Source organism: Oncorhynchus mykiss, chromosome 15 (genome assembly GCF_013265735.2).
Source record: "Oncorhynchus mykiss isolate Arlee chromosome 15, USDA_OmykA_1.1, whole genome shotgun sequence".
Classification (NCBI taxonomy): domain Eukaryota; kingdom Metazoa; phylum Chordata; class Actinopteri; order Salmoniformes; family Salmonidae; genus Oncorhynchus; species Oncorhynchus mykiss.
This window is the reverse complement of record NC_048579.1, coordinates 25,016,472-25,038,672: the sequence shown is the minus strand read 5'-3', so window position 1 is coordinate 25,038,672 and position 22,201 is coordinate 25,016,472. Positions and strand designations below refer to the sequence as shown.

At 42.1% G+C, this 22,201-nt stretch overlaps 1 protein-coding gene across 3 annotated transcripts in view; it reads left to right on the top strand.

The window, feature by feature from the left end:
- LOC110489868 (RNA-binding Raly-like protein) overlaps window positions 1-22,201 on the top strand; it is a 156,761-nt gene that overhangs the window by 118,576 nt on the left and 15,984 nt on the right. For all 3 annotated transcript variants that reach the window (XM_021562820.2, XM_021562821.2, XM_036944133.1), the window contains exons 3-5: window positions 12,788-12,863; window positions 15,143-15,190; window positions 21,527-21,714. In XM_021562820.2, coding sequence (XP_021418495.1) covers window positions 12,788-12,863; window positions 15,143-15,190; window positions 21,527-21,714 — 312 coding nt within the window. The remainder of the gene's footprint in view (window positions 1-12,787; window positions 12,864-15,142; window positions 15,191-21,526; window positions 21,715-22,201) is intronic.

Genomic DNA, 22,201 nt, shown 5'->3' with positions numbered 1-22,201 from the left:
CACAACCTTCCAATTTATTATATTTAAATGGTTCTAAAGTATTGTTTGAATTTAAATGTTGAAAGGCTTCTGGTTTACTGAGATAAATTATTCAATTTCTTTATTGCTCTGAATCTAAATGTTATTTTGCCTGTTTCTCTTTTCTGTCTGGAAAGCACATAGATGGTGGACAACCTATTCTTAGTATTTATTGAATGTATGTCTCTTACTAACTGAATATTGTTGTGAATGGAGTTGGGCCGTTATAAATGGTATACATTGTGAAATAAAATAAGCATGTTTTTTTTCAATTATCTTGTTGATTGATGACCAACCAAGCGCATTTTGCATGACTACAACAGAAGAACCATATATCCACCTTAAAACAATCTTTGCTGCTTTGTTCTGTGCAATTGGCAGCCTCCTAATTTCACTTGCTGATGCATTTCCCCAGACCACAGAAGAGTAGTTCACGTGACTTCCGATTCATACTTGGGTTATTTGCTTAAGAATCTTTCCCGGTAAATATTTAGCTATCCTTCTGATCATGCATGCAGTTTTAATATAAATATTTTTACATACGTTAGTTATTTGAGATGACCATGATAAGCAGTTGTCTAGCTGCATCCCTAGTAGTTTGGTTTTTGCCTATTTATGCCTCAGTTTGTACTCCCCCATACTTAATTCTTCCTGGGGAAACAGACCAACATAACCTTGGTTTTCTTGGTGTTCAAAACACGTTTGTTCCGGCAAACCCACTCCCTGATATTTCCCAGATCTACTTGTAGAGTTTGCTGTACCTATTGTACCGATTGTCTTGCTGTATAATTTGTAGTATCATCTGCAAATATAGTAGCTTGAGTTTCAGATAAGGCATAAGAAAGGTCTTTGGTATATATTAAGTAAAGAAGTGGTCCAAGGCAGCTGCCCTGCGGTATTCCACAGTTTAAAGCATGAGGGGAAGAAAATGACCCATTGATATAGGTGGACTGTTTCCTGTCAGTTAGATATGACTTTACCCGATTCAGTGCTGCCTCCTTAAACCAGAATGTAATCATTTTTGTCAAAATTATTTAATGATCCACTGAATCAAATTCTGCACTAAAATCAAAAAATAGTACACCAAAAAATCTGCCATTATCTATAGCATTGAGCCACTGGACAGTCATGTCAACCAATGCAGGGCTAGTGGAATGGTTTGTCTACTCACAATACCCTCCGATATCTTACTGAGTGATGGGAGTAGACTAATTGGTCGACTATTGGCAGGCGTAATGGGTTCTTTGCTGTCTTTCAGGATTGGCCACAGTTTAGCATGCTTCCATACATTTGGAAATGTCCTCTTTTCCAGTGACTAATTAAATATGTATTTCAGTGGAGCTGCAATCAGTGGAGCAGCATAGCGAAATAAAGAATTGTCCATAAGATCATAACCTGTAGATTTACCATTGGGTAATGACTACAATAGGTTTAACACCTCCTTTACTGACACCATTTGTAGACTAAAAGAGCTGTTTTTTTGCTCATAATATGATCATCAATCAATTGGACAATAGCTTGTTTGGAAGAATGGGTGTCAGCAAAATGATTGGCATTATCAGCTTGTTTTGTTATTGTTCTCCCGTCAATCTCCGCTCTAGATGGGCATGATGAGATAGCCCTTTACTGTATTCCATACCTTTTTTAAAATAGTTTTTACAAACAATAAAAGCATTTTTGTAAAATAATGTTTTTTTCTTGCGATTTAATTTAACTGCATAATTACGTAGTGTTCTACAATTCTGTTAATCAACTTCTAGTTTAGATTTAGCTGCGAAGACTTTTGCCATATTTCTTTGCAAAAATGCCTCACCCAGTTCATCATCAATCCATGGAGATAAACGAGCCCCAACTGTACTCTTTCTTACTGGGGCATGATGGTCCATTACCTCAGTGAGCAAATCAATAAAACATTCTGTAGCGTGATTTAAATCATCCTCTAGATAAATCAGCTCCCAGGGTACAGCAGCCAAATCCTTTTGAAGTAGCTCATGATTAAATGTTTTAACATTTCTCCTGACCACAACCCTCGGGGATTTCTGTGGAACCTTGGTGTTTATGGTTATGGTCACAATATTATGGTCTGTCCAGCCCACTGGCATTGATCTGGCTTTTAAGCATTGCAATGGTATATTACAGAAGATCAGATCAGTGCACGTGTCCGAACGGTGACCTAACTTAATTGATGATCTACTATTTGTTTCAAACCACCACTCTCTGCATGCCTCAATAATTTAATTACGTTTGAATTATTATGATCCTTCCAATATATATTAAAATCACCCAAGATAAGTACATCTCTGTTACTATCTTTGGCCTGGTCAAACCCAGCGAATAAGTCATCCAGATAGGACACCTTAGACTAGAGCTTGGAGATCAATACACACATCCTACCAATATGGATACCTGGTAAGGCAGATGTACTTGAGCCTATAGTGCCCATATTTGACATACATTAAGGTCATCCCATCCACTTAAAAGGTATATGATTCTGAATGGACAGTGCTACTGTTCCTGTCCCGTCTAAGTAGACTATATCCATGAATGTTCATTTGCCCATCATTTACAGATGTATCCAACTGCGTTACGGTCAAAGCCAAAATATGAATATTATTTATGTTTACCAAGTTAAAAACCTCATGTATTTTGTTAGGGAGGCTACATACATTAACCTGAGCTATATGCAGCCCCTTTCTTGTCAAGTGAAGATTTGTTATAGTTGAAGTTGTCATGATTCTCTAAAACACACAAACTCAGATTTGAACATTGGAGTACAATATACAGGGAGTTACTCTCGTTTCCCAATACAATTAGCCGTTGATGTATCCATCACCAAGGAGACTCGTTGGTTCAGACAACGCTTTTCTTTCATGATGGGATACATTTTTTTTCTCCTTTCATTGATCTCCGGGGGGGGGGGGGGGGGGGGGGATTTTGATTCCAAAATCAGTGTTCCTGAGTTCACTGCCCCTGCTCTTCGTCATTACCTTTTGCTTAAAATGTTCAAAACATGCAATAATAACCCAAGGCCTATTCCCAGAGGCCTTACCCATTCTATGAACTCTGTAGAATGTGGCATTACACACGACATCTGTGAGCAGTTTCAGTTGAGTTAACAGTGTCGGACAGTGTCCTCACAGACTCTGCTGTTGTCATTCTCCGGTCCCCCTGGAAATATGAGATTGTCTCGCATTGATCGACACTGCACATCAAGCAAGGTTTCTTTAAGTTGTTTGTTCTCCCTTTGCACCACCTCCACCTTGCCATGAATAGAGTCTACAGTACCTTTCAGCACCGTGTTCTCTTTCCTTAGATCATCAATCTGACATTGGCATAATGTAGTATATTCAAGATATCAAGTTTGGCAAGCCTTTCATTGATGGATTTTAACAAGTCAACGTCCATATCAGTAAATCTCCTCACTCTCCACGCGCGCCCTCTAGCTTGGGGATGGTTTGATGCCATCGTTGATACCTTGATACCTACGCTTGGCCAACTTGGTTTTGGTTTGTTTTGTTGATTGGTTTTGTTGTCCTTAACAGTGCTTGAATCCTCTGAAACCTGCGACGTGTTTCTTTGAGCTCGTAAGTATCTCTCGTGAATCAACCGATGGATGATTCATTGGATTCTGAATCATCCATCGTGTTTGTAGGCAGAGTAAAACAAAAATGAACAAAACAATGGATTTATCTTTCCGGGATCAATACAGGCCGTCGGTAGATATATCCAATACAAAAATAAAATCAAACGATTGTGTACTCACACCTGCCTGTTATATTGAAATATTTGCCGCAAACAATTAACCGAATCTGCCACCAATTTCACCTTTGTGTGTCAGCTTGATTTGGCCAGAGGGAATGAGAAGGATATTCGCCAACTAGACAGCTGTTTCAGGTAATCCCTTTGCGGTAGCTATTCTGTCGGCTCTTGAGCATAATAAGTGTTCTCAGGCCTTTGCTCTAAGGGCTAGGTGGACCATACATCTTATTTCTCTGCGTCAACAATTCACATTCTTTGTACCTCACCCACGTATGACATAATAAAACCTAGTACATTAGGTAATTCCAGTGTTCAACATTGTTTATATAAGAGGCTAGAGATGTATTTTCTATAGATGGAAAATATATATATTTTTTTAAAGGCAGCAAAAATGTCAACGTGAACACCAGCAAGAATCAAAGGCAGTTTGAGTCAGACAATGTTCTTCCCACACTTATTTATACTGAAGACAAATGTGCCGTCTTTTCACTGAGCATTGCGCTGAACAACTTCAGCATAACCTCCCTCCTCCTCATCTTTCTCCATACCGACTCTCACGTCTAAGCAGCACAGTCTCGGTTAGAAAGCTATTTCAACCCATCTTAAAAACAAACTTCTGATGAGCTGTGTGGGTTGGCCACTGGGTGGTCTGACAACAATCTATTCTACTAAACGCTGCCAGCTCTCCCGCCTCGCCTCACGTCCATCACAAGCACGTCTCCTCCTCTCCTCCTCTGCTCCTCTGTTCTTTTTCCCTTCCCTCCCGCCGCTTCTCGCTTTCCATAATTAGTTACTTCGTTCAATTAATTAAGACGGAAGCAAGATTGGCGGCAGCAGACAACTCTCTTTCTCCCTCGCTCCCTTTAAGGTTTATCTTGTCAAAGAGACAGCAGGGCTAGGAGGGGGGAGGAGGGAGGGTGCATGGTCAATTTGACAAAGATGTATTAGGAAACGCCAGTATTCGGGGATACAGAGTCTGCGTCTGTTTGAGGGAGATGTAAGGGATGTGTTTTTCAATGAGAGAGAGAGAGAGAGAAAGACAGAGAGAGAGTCAAAACAGCAGGTTCGGGACAAAGTAGCACGACCGGTTAATCAGGTCAGGAATCCACAGCTGCAGGCAGAGAGAGAGAGAGAGAACAGCAGTCACGCCGGATCAAGAAGCGCCTGGGATGCTTTCAGACCAGGCAGAAGCATTGACACTGTGATTAATCAAGAGATGCTGTTGTAAGAGTCTGATGCACTGTAGGTCTGATTTTATCTATGTGTTTACCATGGAGCTGTGAAACAGATGGTAGCCTAGGATGACTCAGTCTAATGTCTGGCCGGGACAACTGTCGGAGATGAGATGTGACTGTAATATATAGCGAGACCGCATTCAACGGAGCTCATTCCATTGAGTCACTGCCCAATGTCAAGCCAATACTGAAGCATATTTCTTAAAGGTGAGGCTGTTCAAAGATGGAGTACTTGGTTTATCTGGTGATTGTACATGGGTGGCACAGTGTAAGACAACTAGAAATACAGTTATGAAAATAAAAGAGTATACCTATGGGAAAGAGGCCATATTTTGCTAATATTTTAATCTTCATATGACCAGAAAATGGATTAAATAGTAAAACGCTCCCACTTTTCACTTCCAGACTCCATGTCTCTCACTCCTACACTTTTGCTCCCAAGTGGCACAGCGGTCTAAGGCACTGCATCTCAATGCAAGAGGCATCACTACAGTCCCTGGTTTGATTCCAGGCTGTATCACATCCGGCCGTGATTGGGAGTCCCATAGGGCGGCGCACAGTTGGCCCAGCGTTGTTGGGGTTTGGCCAGGGTAGGCTGTCATTGTAAATAAGAATTTGCTCTTAACTGACTAGTTAATAAAAACATTCTATCTTGTTCTCTTCCCTCCTTACTCACTCCTTTTCTCCCTCCACTCACCCACTTTCTTTTCCATTAACCCTCCCTCTCTGAAGTAATTCTGCATCTCCCACTCCCACTCTGTAAGTGGGTGTGGGGTTTCTGCCCCCTCTCTCTCTGACCTTGAGGTGATCTGCCAGCTCCTTTCTCAAGCCCCAGGCTGTGTGCGTGTGTGTGTGTGTGTGTGTGTGTGTGTGTGTGTGTGTGTGTGTGTGTGTGTGTGTGTGTGTGTGTGTGTGTGTGTGTGTGTGTGTGTGTGTGTGTGTGTGTGTGCTGTCTTACCGAGTGGGTGTGAAGAGAAGGTCTGACCTCTCGGAGCACTGAAGAAGTGCCCTTTCTAGCTGTCTGACCGTGTGGGGGGGGGGGGGGGGGGGGGGGGGGGGTAGTTAGGAGAGAAAAATGTCTGACCTTACTGCCTGGACTGGGTTTGTTCTAGATCTGCTTCAGTACCTTAGGTGGAATCCCTCCCATCAATATGAGTATGTTTTTTTTTTCTCTCGCTCTCTCTTTTCCTCTGTGCTGCACCTCCATCCTTTTCTAAATTGTGGTAGTAGCCCTAATTTTATTTTGAAAATGTGCTACTGCCGCTATTGGCATTGCGTCAGCTCGTTTCAACCCTCACTTTGTAGTAATACTTACTCTAATATACCTAAGTGCTATTACCACAGTTGTATATATCTGTGCAAAGGCTACGTTGGTGAGGTGGTATGACTAAATGTTGCAGTCATGGCTTATAGTCAAGGCCTCCACATATTGATACGGTATTATTCATTCCTCGCTTCTAGGGATAATAAGAAAAGGGAGAGAGTGAGGCATGACATGCAAGTCTCTCTTTGGCAGCAGAGGTCAGATATGAAGGACACGCGGGTAAGGCTCAGCATTAAGTGAAGCTCTCGCTCCTATGGGGAGATGTGAGGGGCACAAATAAGTCCAATAAAAAAAAAGCGGGCCTCCGTACCCCAGGGAGTCACGGATGCATGTTCACTTGTCAGAAAAACACAGCTGAAGCTGAAATGATTCCTCCCTCACGCTCTTTCCCTGCCTCTGTGTCTCTCGAATAGATTTCACCTTGTACCCACTTCTTTCATATATTCATCCTTTCAGAGAAGATACAGTATGACTTTCACTTAATCATCCTTTCAGAGAAGATACAGTATAGCTTTCACTTATTCATCCACCTGGGTTATATATGTTGTAGGGCCTGCATAAGATTACGGAAGTGAATGTACTGCAAGTGCAATGACAAATATATTTTTTTTGTGTGTGGTGTGTGCGTTATACAGAATACATACACACACTACTGTTCAAAAGTTTGTGGTCACTTAAAAATGTCCTTGTTTTTTAAAGAAAACCACATTTTTTTCCCATTAAAATAACATAAAAATTATCAGAAATACAGTGTAGACATTGTTAATGTTGTAAATTACTATTGTAGCTAGAAATGGTAGATTTTTTATGGAATATCTACATAGAAGTACAGCCCGTTATCAGCAACCATCACTCCTGTGTTCCAATGGCACGTTATGTTGGATAATCCAAGTGTATCATTTTAAAAGGCTGATTGATCATTAGAAAACCCATTTGCATTGGAACACAGGGGTGATGGTTGCTAATAATGGGCCTCTGTACGCCTATGTAGATATTCCATTAAAAATAAGCCGTTTCCAGCTACAATAGTCATTTACAACAATAACAATGTCCACACTGATCAATTTTGTGTCATTTTAATGGACAAAAAATTTGCTTTTATTTAAAAAACAAGGACATTTCTAAGTGATCCCAAACTTTTGAACAGGTGTGTGTGTGTGTGTGTGTGTGTGTGTGTGTGTGTGTGTGTGTGTGTGTGTGTGTGTGTGTGTGTGTGTGTGTGTGTGTGTGTGTGTGTGTGTGTGTGTGTGTGTTCCGGTATAAGGTGTATAATATTACTGTGGTCAGCAAGTTCAGTGATTACAGAGTATTGAATGTAGCCATTGAGATGAAGAATTAGTTCTCGTTGTGGATGCTGCGAATGATTCGGTGTGAAAGCCGGTCTGAATGGGAAGCTTTCATTTCTCCTGCAGCCAAAAGTCACCAAGTTCTTTCCCACTCCTCCTCTCCACGGAGCTCTGATTTAGGACCATGGACAGCGCCCTTCCTCTCTACGTGTCAAGACTTAACTTGACACCAGCGAATAGAACTTGAACATTTGTATAGTCATGCCTTGAAATCAATGGAGAAATCAAATGAAATGTGCATGCGTGTATGTCAAGTTAGGATTTGGCCGAGTGGAGTGGATGTCTGCTTTAAGTCCATGGACAATGCTCCATATTCTCCGTAGTAGTGGTGCTTGATATCAGCACCACGGACAGCGAAAATATTCTCTGTATTGCACTTTATCAGCACCATGGACAACGCCCATCTTCTTGACCCTAGGAATCTGATTAATTGCATTCATTGTAAGTCATTGTCTCTGTCTCGCACTGTGCTGATGCTCCAGCGAGAGAGCCCTAAGGGCTGGTCTAGGATCAGGCTTCGCTTTCCTTGTTGCTTCTCAAATGGTGTTGCTGTAGCATTGATGGATCTCCTTCCTCCAGTGGAGTTAGCACCTGAGTCAGGTTTATCCTGACAGCCCAGTCAAACTGTTCTAAACCCTCTGGCAAGTGCCAAGTGGAGCCAATGCCGATAGACAGTCTGTCAGGTTGCTGGATGAAGTGCTGTATGGCACAGTGTCAAGTTGTGTGTGCGGGGTTTAACCCATGCAGAGATTGCTCTGTGTTATCCTAAAGTACTACAGTACCTGATCTTTATACCTGTTATCACCTGGGGCATACATGACTTCAAATCGATCTTAAAGGCCCATTGCAGTCAACAATGTGATTTTGCTTTGTTTTATACAATGAGTGTACAAAATATTAAGAACATCTTCTTAATATTGAGTTGCACCCCCATTTGCTCTCAGAACAGCCTCAATTCATCAGGCATGGTGTCAAAAGCATTCCACAGGGATGCTGGCCCATGTTGACTCCAATGCTTCCCACAGTTGTGCCAAGTTGGCTGGATGTCCTTTGGGTGGTGGACCATTGGTGATACACACGGGAAACATTTGAGCTTGACAAACAGCAGCGTTGCAGTTCTTGACACACTCAAAACTGTGCGCCTGGCACCTACTACCATACCCTTTCAAAGGCACTTTGTCTTGCCCGTTCACCCTCTGAATGGCACACGTACACAATCCATGTCTCAGTTGTCTCTAGGCTTAAAAATCCTTCTTTAACCTGTCTCCTCCCCTTCATCTACAATGATTAAGGTGGATTTAACAGGTGACATCAATAAGGGATCATAGTTTTCACCTGGATTCACCTGGTCAGTCTATGTCATGGAAGGAGCATGTGTTCCTAAAGTTTTTTATATATATATTTCCACACTATGAGGTTGGAATAATACTGTGAAATTGTGAAAATTATGATACCGCCTTTCTAGTGTAAGAGCTGTTTGAACAGGCCACCTGATATTTCAGCCTGTTTTGGTGGGATCAAATCAAATCAAATCAAATTTATTTATATAGCCCTTCGTACATCAGCTGATATCTCAAAGTGCTGTACAGAAACCCAGCCTAAAACCCCAAACAGCAAGCAATGCAGGTGTAGAAGCACGGTGGCTAGGAAAAACTCCCTAGAAAGGCCAAAACCTAGGAAGAAACCTAGAGAGGAACCAGGCTATGTGGGGTGGCCAGTCCTCTTCTGGCTGTGCCGGGTGGAGATTATAACAGAACATGGCCAAGATGTTCAAATGTTCATAAATGACCAGCATGGTCCAATAATAATAAGGCAGAATAGTTGAAACTGGAGCAGCAGCACAGTCAGGTGGACTGGGGACAGCAAGGAGTCATCATGTCAGGTATTCCTGGGGCATGGTCCTAGGGCTCAGGTCCTCCGAGAGAGAGAAAGAAAGAAAGAATTAGAGAGAGCATATGTGGGATGGCCAGTCCTCTTCTGGCTGTGCCGGGTGGAGATTATAACAGAACATGGCCAAGATGTTCAAATGTTCATAAATTATCAGCATGGTCAAATAATAATAAGGCAGAACAGTTGAAACTGGAGCAGCAGCACAGCCAGGTGGACTGGGGACAGCAAGGAGTCATCATGTCAGGTAGTCCTGGGGCATGGTCCTAGGGCTCAGGTCCTCCGAGAGAGAGAAAGAGAGAAGGAGAGAATTAGAGAACGCACACTTAGATTCACACAGGACACCGAATAGGACAGGAGAAGTACTCCAGATATAACAAACTGACCCTAGCCCCCCGACACATAAACTACTGCAGCATAAATACTGGAGGCTGAGACAGGAGGGGTCAGGAGACACTGTGGCCCACTCCGAGGACACCCCCGGACAGGGCCAAACAGGAAGGATATAACCCCACCCACTTTGCCAAAGCACAGCCCCCACACCACTAGAGGGATATCTTCAACCACCAACTTACCATCCTGAGACAAGGCTGAGTATAGCCCACAAAGACCTCCGCCACGGCACAACCCAAGGGGGGGGCAACCCAGACAGGATGACCACATCAGTGACTCAACCCACTCAGGTGACGCACCCCCTCCAGGGACGGCATGAGAGAGCCCCAGTAAAGCCAGTGACTCAGCCCCTGTAATAGGGTTAGAGGCAGAGAATCCCAGTGGAAAGAGGGGAACCGGCCAGGCAGAGACAGCAAGGGTGGTTCGTTGCTCCAGAGCCTTTCAGTTCACCCTCCCACTCCTGGGCCAGACTACACTCAATCATATGACCCACTGAAGAGATGAGTCTTCAGTAGAGACTTAAAGGTTGAGACCGAGTTTGCGTCTCTGACATGGGTAGGCAGACCGTTCCATAAAAATGGAGCTCTATAGGAGAAAGCCCTGCCTCCAGCTGTTTGCTTAAAAATTCTAGGGACAATTAGGAGGCCTGCGTCTTGTGACCGTAGCGTACGTGTAGGTATGTACGGCAGGACCAAATCAGAGAGATAGGTAGGAGCAAGCCCATGTAATGCTTTGTAGGTTAGCAGTAAAACCTTGAAATCAGCCCTTGCTTTGACAGGAAGCCAGTGTAGAGAGGCTAGCACTGGAGTAATATGATCAAATTTTTTGGTTCTAGTCAGGATTCTAGCAGCCGTATTTAGCACTAACTGAAGTTTATTTAGTGCTTTATCCGGGTAGCCGGAAAGTAGAGCATTGCAGTAGTCTAACCTGGAAGTGACAAAAGCATGGATTAATTTTTCTGCATCATTTTTGGACAGAAAGTTCCTGATTTTTGCAATGGAGATGGAGTTTTGGCCTTCCATGGTGACATCACCATGCGGTAAATTAGTTAAAAGACCATTTAAGAAAGGGTTCCAAACCTCTCTGCCTGTAACAGCTAGTTTTCAGTTTTCCTCTCCCCTCTCAGACCACTCCCAGACAGTCCTAGCTAAATTCTTGTTTGAGAAATTGCTCTTTGCCAAGAAGCTATTTTTGTTTTCTTTTGACAATTTGTAATTGAAAACAATCACAGTAACGTACTTAACTGTTACCCAAAAATGTTTGATATCTTTTTGTGTCGTTACTGTGGAAGAAATCAACCCAGATAAAATGATTATTTTAGTCACACACACACACACCTAGGTAATAGGATTATATTAAAGTTATCGTCACTGATAATCACCACCATACACACACACACACACGCGATATCTCTCCCACATTCTAAATAAACAAGGCGGTGTTTTAGGATGTCTGACAGGGTAGTGTACAAACAGCCGTGGGCATAATCACATTTCTGTGGAGAGTGGAGGGGCGGGAAGCTAGGCTGCAAAATCCTCCCGCCGTTTATTCTGCCTCTCCCTGCTATGATCTCACTAGTGAGGTTCAGCTGCTCCCGAGTGAGCTCAGCCGGGTCCACATGCATAATTTAGACTAACATCTGCTTAGGTAGGACTGACTGGAAGTGCATCTTAAAACAGTGGGATGTGCATACACATGGTATTCTGTTGGGCACAAAAGGCTTTGGTGAACATCCTGTACTGTAGCTCTCATCGAGGTGTCTTGTTTTGTGAGGAGTGATGTACTTTCCTGTTCCTGTCTCTCTTGTGTTGCCATTTCAGAATGACCTTGCAGCTCAAACAGGTCTTGAGCATCTTTGACATGCAGTAAAAAAGGATGAATTGTGCAGAAGGTAGAAGTTGTGAAGGAGACCTTGTAAAAGCCTTGCTGATGTAGAGATAGCTATTTGAATAGCCTATACACTCGGTGTTTGTGATCACAGTACATCTGATAAAGCGAGTCAGATAAGTTGAAACCTTCAAGGGTGCCGGTCTCATACGCACATGAGCAAGTACATAGACAATAGGATACCAAAGGGAGGGAAATAGTTGATGTCATACATACTTGTGGATAACGAGAAATAGAAAAAAAGCTGATGTCCTTTCCTTCAACTATCTATTTTCTACCCGAACAATGGATGGTTGTAAATTAAAGAGCATTCGCTCTACAGCATCCATACCTTGTTGGGTTCTCTTCTCTCCCAAGGAAGCCCATTCTGTAAATGAGTAATGAAGGACACTCTGTATTCTCTCCCTCCCCCTTACACCTGGATTCGTATTGGTACCAAGGTTGTTATGGCTATCTTCAGAGCACTTTAGAAAAGAGCTTCACACAGGAAAGTTTCAAGGAGGATGTCGGACATATTCGCATATAGACTACTATATTATTTGAAATGGTAAGTTACCTGGAATTGTTCAATTAAAGGTATTTGAATCTCCCCAGGACTGAAGATGACAAACCTTGCACTGTATTGCATCAAATCAGTCCTCATTGTACACCACATGTTAAACATTTAATTTACACACTAAATAATGATATCTGATGCTATTTTTGCATCCCCTTACTGAAAAGGGTTCTTCAAAAACCGGACTTTTTCTAGTAATTTACGCTGCACTGAAGTGTTAAATTGGATTAGATGCCGGAACGGTTTTTCAGTGACAGGATTGGTACTGACATGAGTTGCCGGTACTTTAGGTATTTGACTGTTTTAGGGAGGGAAGGAAAGAGTGGATGAAAAAAAGAAAAGCTGAGTAAAGAACTGCTTTTTATTTGTATGTTTTTTACAGACATAAACATGGCAGGGGAGCCCAAACCGTACCGGCCCAAGCCAGGCTCCAAACGGCCGCTGTCGGCTGTTTACAGGTAAACCCGTAAAGATCTCTCTCACTCTCTGTCCCTCTCTCACTCTCTCCCTCTCGGCTATGGGGAGATGAGGAACCTGTCTAAAGTGTGTGTCTGAGGCTTTCTCCTACTGTAACAACTTGTAAAGGAGTTGGATTAGTGTGTGGTGTCAGGTGAAGGCTAAGGAGTGATGCAAATTCAGATTATGTCTAGGAGTTGGCGAATCAGCAAGAACCTATAGAAAACTGGGGTTAGCAGCTACATTAGGCTAAAGATACTCTGGCTTTGTATGAGAACTCTGGCATCATTATTTTGTCAAAGGTCAGTGTTCTGTGTTTTAACTCTAGGATTGTGAGGAGAAATAATCAATGACATCGATATGGTTTTAAGTCATTAATTAACAATGTGGGATTTAGTTTGCCCATGTTTCTCAAGAGCACATCAAATGAGAACCATGAAAACTTCTGGTAAAAATGTAAATTCTCATTTCCCAATTGAGTTTACTCCCAAGGTACTAGTTATTAGACTCTTGACATGTCCTTAAAATCGTCAAGTATAACAGATCCAACATAAGAGGCATTCCATGCGAAAAAAAATTGAATATGAAGGCTTTATTACACATGGGCCTAATTTTTCTCCCATACACGTCTCATGATCATTAAAGCTTTATTTTCTTGTCAATGTATAATACACTCAGTGGTCAGTTTGTTAGTTACACCTCCACATTCATGAAAATGGTTCGCTCCTACAGACAGTGAGTCACGTGGCCGTGGCATGCTACATAAAGCATGCAGACAGCATTGAGGCAATCAGTTACTGTTCGATTGAACATTAGAATGGGCAAAAGAAGTGACCTAAGCGACTTTGAGTGTGGTATGATCGTTGGTCCCAGGCGCTCCGGTTCCAGTATCTCAGAAACGTCCGGTCTTTTCACGCATTGCAGTGTCTGGGGTTTACCGAGAATGGAGCGAAAAACAAAAACAAAAACATCCAGTCAACGGCAGTCCTGTGGGTGAAAATAGCCCATTGATGAGAGGTCAAAGGAGAATGGTAAGAATCGTGCCATGTTAACAGGTGGGTCACAAACAGGCAAATAATGGCGCTGTACAACAGTGGTGTGCAGAACACCATCTCGGAGCACACAACTTGTCGATCCTTGTCACAGATGTGCTATTGCAGCAGACAACCACACTGGGTTCCACTCCTATCAGCTAAAAACAAGAAGAAGAGGCTCCAGCGGTCACTAACACTGGGCAATTGAGGAGTGGAAAAACATTGCCTGGTGCGACGAATCCCCGTTCCCTGTTGCGTCATGCTGATGGAGGAAGTCAAGATTGAACTTAACTTTATATAAGCAGCATGAGTCCATAGCCCCATCCTGCCTGGTGTCAACAGTTCAGGCTGGTGGTGGCGAAGAATTCAAAATGTTCTGGAGGCAAATAGGGTTCCGACCCGGTACTAGATGGGTGTACCTAATAAACTGACCACTGAGTGTATAACTGATGTGCAGCCATATTGGTCTATTTACTATGACTAATGGTTAACAGACTGTTGTATAGTGGTCCCTTGACACCCTGTCAACCCACAATTGTCCCATTCATTGGCTTGTTCCATTAGGCCTCTTTGTTTTCTTATTTATTCATTTGCACATTGTTTTTTATGTTACAAATTCATTAAACATTCATTTGCATTTTAATACCACAGCTCAAAACAGCTGTGATGTAACATGGTAATTAGAGAGCCAAAACCAACACTGGGCTGCTCTAAATGGAAATGACATTTGCATGAATCTTAATTAAAAATTATTCCTGTGAAAAAGAAATGTAAACTTCTCTCCTGTTCTGAATAGGTGTACATTTTCTTTCCTTCTCTGAAATGTAGTTTATATGTTCTATTTTTTTATTAGTACTGACATTTTCATGATTCCTCTGAGCTCACAATTGACGTGAGATTGTGGAATGTGTTGTTGATGGAGGTACCTTAGTTCTTGTGACCTTCCTAGGTTTATCCGCAGGTTCCGGCCTTGAATGTAGAACCACTCTGAAACCACTCTTATTCCTGTCAGTCAGTCTTTGGCCTCCGCATGTCAGATTAGCTAAGGTTTTCTCCATCTGCGGTGGCCTTAAGACTTGACCCACATGTCTGTTTGGATCAAACGGTTTCTGTTTTGATATGTTAGCATTTGACAGAGCTTATAGTAGACATTAAATGCTAAACACACTCTCTTTTTTCTCTCTCTCTCTCTCTCTCTCTCTCTCTCTCTCTCTCTCTCTCTCTCTCTCTCTCTCTCTCATCCCCAGTGGTTATGAATTTGACTATGACTACTACAGGGATGATTTCTACAGTCGGTATGTATTGAATAATTCACTTACTTTTATGACATTTGAAAAAACTGTAAATTACATTATGCCAAGTGCAAAATCGGTCAAATGAAAAATTCCCGGAAATATGGAAATGTTTCCCAGCAAAGTACCTTCTGCTTCAAGTTGTTTTTGCTAAGCAACCTTCTCTCCAAATATGAATAAGATACCTTTTCAGTCGTTTCATCCATTTGAAAAGCTTGAGTAGAGCACGTCCTTATACTTTTATCAACCCGTGTTTTCTTCCTCTAATTTGTTTTGGTGTTCAGTGCTTTAATCTGCTGAGACATTTACTAAATGTCAACTCGGACAGAGCTGCGATTTAAAAATCAACTGGCGCTGTGAAATTAGTCAAGGAAGACACCTCACTTTGACATTTACATCTTGTTTTATTTACCCCCCCCTTCTTTTAAAGATGGATGGGAAGATAATTGATAGTACATTAGAGTGTAATAGTAATTTGATCAATATGAAAAATAATGAAAAGTCAGGCTTGTGAAAGATTTGACATTTATTTGCATCCAAAAGGACACACTTGAATTGGAATGTTTCAAAATGGCGGAGCACAGATTTGTACGTCATTGATAAGAAACAATTGAAGAGGTCATAGAATGAGATACAGTATACTGTATAGAAATATATTGCGAGACAGAGGCACAGGCTAATAGGTTGTACAAATGGATTGTGTGCATTTGAAAATAGGACAATTTGATAAGCAAATCCATGTCAGATAGACCTACAGTAGATAGCCATTATACAGCTACCATCAACCTTATATGTAATAGATAGATTGTTGGGGGATATACTTTATAAGTCATTGATGACGAAATACGCCGGTTGGTGCGAATATACAGTAGTATGGATTGATTGAAGCTCAATGTTAAATTCATATCTAAGCCAATATGACACCAATGTCGATGAAGATTCGCAAATCAATTTGATTGGAGGTACACGACTCACTCCCCGCCTCGCGCCATGATTCATTCCGGCCATTACAGAGAACACTTATACCGTAGGGTCGTTATCATTAGGGTCATACAGAATTCTTGGGGCCCAAATCTAGAAACAATTCTAGACGTCGGATTAAAACGAGGCTGCGGCGTCCACAAGGTGACAATTACACTTGGATACATTTGGGCTCAACATGTTTGTAGATGCAGCAGTTTTTATTAAATGTATAATTTATCGCTCTCACATGCACATTTCAGTCCTTTAATAAGAACCTTTGTCACTGGTAAAACTGGTTTAGACCTTACAGTGAAATGCTTACTTACGAGCCCCTAACCAACAATGCAGTTTAACATGCAAATAGTTTGGGTAGCCATTTGATTAGATGTTCAGGAGTTTATGGCTTGGGTTAGAAGCTGGTTAGAAGTCTCTTGTACCTAGACTTGGCGCTCCGGGTACCGCTTGCCATGCTGGAGTCTTTGACAATCTTTAGTGCCTTCCTCTGACACCGCCTGGTATAGAGGTCCTGGGTGGCAGGAAGCTTGGCACCAGTGATGTACTGGGCCATTTGCAATACCCTCTGTAGTGCCTTGCGGGCGGAGGCCGAGGAGTTGCCATACCAGGCAGTGATGCAACCAGTCAGTATGCTCTCGATGGTGCAGCTGTTGAAACTTTTGAGGATCTGAGGACCCATGCCAAATCTTTTCAGTCTCCTGAGGGGGGAAAGGTTTTGTCGTGCCTGTCTTGGTGTGCTTGGACCATGTTAGTTTGTTGGGGATGTGGACACCAAGGAACTTAAAGCTCTCAACCTGCTCCACTGCAACCCCGTCGATGAGAATGGGGGCGTACTCGGTCCTTTTTTTCCTATAGTCCACGATCATCTCCTTTGTCTTGATCACGTTGAGGGAGAGGTTGTTGTCCTGGCACCACACGGCCAGGTCTTTGACCTCCTCCCTATAGGCTGTCTCATCGTTGTCGGTGATCACTGTTGTGTCATCTGCAAACTTAATGATGGTGTTGGAGTCGTGCCTGGCTGTGCCAGTCATGAGTGAACAGGGAGTACAGGAGGGGACTGAGCACGCACCCCTGAGGGGCCCCTGTGTTGAGGATCAGCGTGACAGGTAGGATTTTACCTACCCTTACCACCTGGGGGAGGCCCATCAGGAAGTCCAGGATCCAGTTGCAGAGGGAGGTGTTTAGTCCCAGGGTCCTTAGCTTATTGATGAGCTTTGAGGGAGCTATGGTGTTGAACGCTGAGCTGTAGTCAATCAATAGCATGCTCACATTGGTGTTCCTTTTGTCCAGGTGTGAAAGGGCAGTGTGTGGAGTGCAATAGAGATTGCATCATCTGTGGATCTGCTGGGGTGGTATGCAAATCGGAGTGGATATAGGGTTACTGGGATGATGGTGTTGATGTGAGCCATGATCTGCCTTTCAAAGCACTTCATGGCTACAGACATGAGTGCTACGGGTCTTTGGTCATTTAGGCTGGTTGCCTTTATGTTCTTGGGCACAGGCACTATGGTGGTCTGTTTAAAACATGTTTGTATTACAGACTCGGACAGGGAAAGGTAAAAAATATCAGTGAAGACACTTGCCAATTGGCCAGCGCATGCTCGCAGTACACGTCCTGGTAATCCTTCTGGCCCTGCAGCCTTGTGAATGTTGACCTGTTTTTAAAGGTCTTACTCGCATTGGCTTCGGAGAGCGTGATCACACAGTCATCCGGAACAGCTGGTGCTCTCATGCATGTTTCAGTGTTACTTGACTCGAGCATAGATGTAGTTTAGCTCATCTGGTAGGCTCGTGTCACTTGGCACCTCTCAGCTGTGCTTCCCTTTGTAGTCTGTAATGGTTTGCAAGCCCTGCCACATCCGACGAGCATCAGAGCCCGGTGTAGTATGATTCGATCTTCATGCTGTATTGACGCTTTGCCTGTTTGATGATTTGTTGGAGGGCATAGCGGGATTTCTTATAGGCTTGCGGGTTAGAGTCCTGCTCCTTGAAAGCGGTAGCTCTAGCCTCTAGCTCAGTGCAGATGTTGCCTGTAATCCATGGCTTCTGGTTGGGGTATGTACGTACGGTCACTGTGGGGACAAAGCCAATGACTGATGTGGTGTACTCCTCAGTGTCATAGGAGGAATTCCTGAACATATTCCAGTCTGTGCTAGAAAAGCAATCCTGTAGCTTAGCATCTGCTTCATCTGACCACTTTTTTATTGATCTTGTCACTGGTGCTTCCTGCTTTCATTTTTGCTTCTAAGGGTGAATCAAGAGGATATTATGGTCAGATTTGCCAAATGGAGGGCGAGGGAGAGCTTTGTATGCTTATCTGTGTGCTGTTGATATTCACCCCCTTCCCCTCTTTAAAGGAAGAATCCATATGTTTTGTATAAATACAAATAGACATGTCTATGAAGTAATAGCCAGGGCCCGTTTTCTCGATAGCGATGGAACTTTAGCTATGGAACTTAAGCTTACAAGTGTTTTAATGATGCATTGTTTCTATAATGGCCGAAGAACTAACATGCGTATCCCAAAACACCACGTAGGGAACTTATTGAATGTATGAAGAACTTTCAATAAGTGCGCCGTTAGAGCATGTTGATACTGATAGAATCAAAGGAAAGGCAGCGCTGATCTCCGATCAGCGTTCTCCATTCAAACCCTAACATTAGATACTGACGACGGATCAACTCCTAGAAAGAAATTATCACCTATGGCAGCAAATATTGATTAATATTGGTTAATTCTAATGCTTAGGCTATGCACTAAATGGAATATTTAGCACATCATTGCACACATGTTATTAGGCCTACACATCATGAAATTGAGGTAAGAATTACAGACAGTAGCCTACAATTAGAAAAATAAAACTAAATTGATTGAACTTGAAATTGATTCAATATGATTGAAATACAGTGCCTTCAAAAAGTATTAAAACTCCTGGACTTTTTCCACATTTTGTTGTGTTAGAGCCTAAAAATGATTCAATTGAGATGTTAAGGTCACTGGCCTACACACAATACCCCATAATGCCAAAGTGGAATTATGGTTTTTCAAATGTTTACAAATTAATTACAAATGTAAATTCAACCCCTTTGTTATTCAACCCCTTTGTTATTACAAACCTAAGTTCAAGAGCAAAAATGTGCTTAACAAGTCACATAATAAGTTGCATGGACTCACTCTGTGTGCAATAATATTGTTTAACATTATTTTTGAATGACTACCTCATCTATGTACCCACACATATTATCTGTAAGGTCCATCAGTCGGGCAGGGAATTTCAAACACAGATTCGACCACAAAGACCCAAGAGGTTTTCCAATGCCTCGCAAAGAAGGGTAGATGGGTAAAAATAAGCAGACATTGAATATCCCTATGAGCATAGTGAAATTATTCATGACACTGTGGATGGCGTATCAATACACCCAGTCACTACAAAGATACAGGCATCCTTCCTAACTCAGTTGCCGGAGAAGAAGGAAACCGATCATGGATTTCACCATGAGGCCAATGGTGACTTTAAAACAGTTACACAGTTTAATGGCTATGATAGGAGAAAGCTGAGGACGGATCAACAACGTTGTAGTTACTCCACAATTACTAACCTAATTGACAGAATGAAAAGGGTGCCTGTACAGAATACAAATATTCCAAAACATAAATCTTGTTTGCAACAAGGCACTAAATACTTCAAAAACTGTGGCAAAACAATTAACTTTTGGTCCCGAAAACAAATTATGTTTGGGGAATATCCAATTATTGAGTACCACTCTTCATATTTTCAAGCAAAGTGGTGGCTGCATCATCATATGGATATGAAACGGAATGGAGCAAAGTACAGGCAAAATCCTAGAGAACAACCTGCTTTCCACTAGACACTGAGAGATGAATTCACCTTTCGTCAGGACAATAACCTAAAACACAAGTTGCTTTCCAAGAAGACAGTGCATGTTCCTGAGTGGCCAAGTTACAGTTTTGACTTAAAGTGATTGGCAAGACCTGAACATTGTTGTCTAGTAATGATCAACAACCAACTTGACAGAGCTTGAAGAATTTTCAGCAAAAAAAATTGAAAATATTGTACAATCAAGATGTGCAAACATCTTAGAGACTAACCCAGAAAGACTCACAGCTGTAATCGCTGCCAAAGGGATTCTGACATGTATTGACACAACGAAATGTAACACAACAAAATGTGGAATAAGGGTATGAATACGGGTATGAATACTTTCTGAAGGAACTGTAAATCCAATCAATTTTATCCCACTTTGTAACACAAGACATAGGTCTACTGTATGTAGCTTACTGTATTTATATTTTAATGCAGTCATCTCGGTTTTCATTTGAGGCCATTTTGTTTTTACCCTTTTCTTGTTTATAACAATTGCAAAGACATTGGCAACTTTATATTGTAGTAAACTTCGTTGTGAGGGACAGATACACATCTTTATTCTAGGTTTAGCAGAGATCACAGAGGGACAGATACACATCTTTATTCTAGGTTTAGCAGAGATCTTCAATGTATGAAGTGGGCAAAAAAAAGCATCTAATGACCCAGTTATCTGTTCTGCGGGTGGTCTGAGGCAGTCGATAAATAAAGAGTGTTTTCAACTTTAGTAATGATGGTTTTGGGAAACAGCTCTGAGATGTAACCATGTGCCTACAAATGTTTTAACGGTGAACTTAGCCTTAAGATGCTTTTAGGAAACCGGGCCTTTGACAATAAATTATGTGAGACAAAACACATAATTTGAAGCGCAAATTACATCTTTGAAAGTTACTTTTTGCATGTGGAAATATTTTTTTGAATTTTGCATAATCACCTTCCAGTGTAAAAACCAATGTTTTAAGTGAGAAGTAGGCAGGGGTCTGAAGCCGAAAAAGCAAGGAAATTCACATGAGCGCCACAATGCCTACACCAGCCATGCTCTACTAAACAACTGTTTCTGAGTTTACTGTATGTCAATGTTACACAGGTAAGCTAACGGTTACAGAAATTAGGAATGGAGAGATGCTCTATAGACCTCTATATGAGTGACTGTGTCCAGCACACCACCCTGTTGTTATGTTGGGCACCTACTGACCGAACAAGTATGTTTATGAAATATATTCAATATATTCAGTCAAGTATGATGGCCCTGTAAGTATAAAAGCAAAGCTTGCTTTCATATCATAAAAAAGCTTGAAAAGGTATTGGAATGGGATTAGTGGATTCCAATACTTTAACTTGTATGCGATACAAATCACATTATTGTGGGAGCACCTCCTCTAATAGTCGGAATTAGGTTGTTTGATCTCTATGGGTGTAATTCCCTCCTGTCCTCAGGCTGTTTGATCTCTATGGGTGTAATTCCCTCCTGTCCTCAGGCTGTTTGACTACCATGGCCGGGTGGCCCCACCCCCCAGGGCGGTGATCCCCTTAAAGCGCTCCCGGGTCCTGGCTCCATCCACACGACGTGGGAAGACATCCTTCCCCATAAAGACCACCTCCTCTTCCTCCTCTTCCTCCAGACCACCCACCTCCTCCTCCTCCTCTACTTCTTCCGGACTCAAGTGTAGGTTCACCAACTGTTATACTGTATATGTGGCTGATTCCAATGTGGCAATACTAGGATTGGAAAATGATTAACACATATTGCTAACATTCAGCTAAACATAATAGATATTGTATCGTTGAATGTGAGGGGGATAAATAATCCAATGAAACAGGAAAATATGTACAGACAGATTAAGTTGCTTAATATACAACTATTTCACATTGGTAAACCACCTGAATTTTTTTTAAAGACTGATGATTTTACTCTCCCTTAACAAAAGGAGCTGTCATGTCCCAACCTACCTCAGCACAACTTGCACTTTCTCTGCCACTATAAAAAGCAATGCCGTTTCCAGAGACAACAGGAACGAGCAACAGCAATGTAGAGCGCAAACAGAACGCTGTATCCTTCCAGTCTCAAACGATTCATCCATATCTGTCTCTGACCCACATTGAATCGTTTGATTAGCAAATGCACAATAAGACCATGTTTTACATTTAACGTA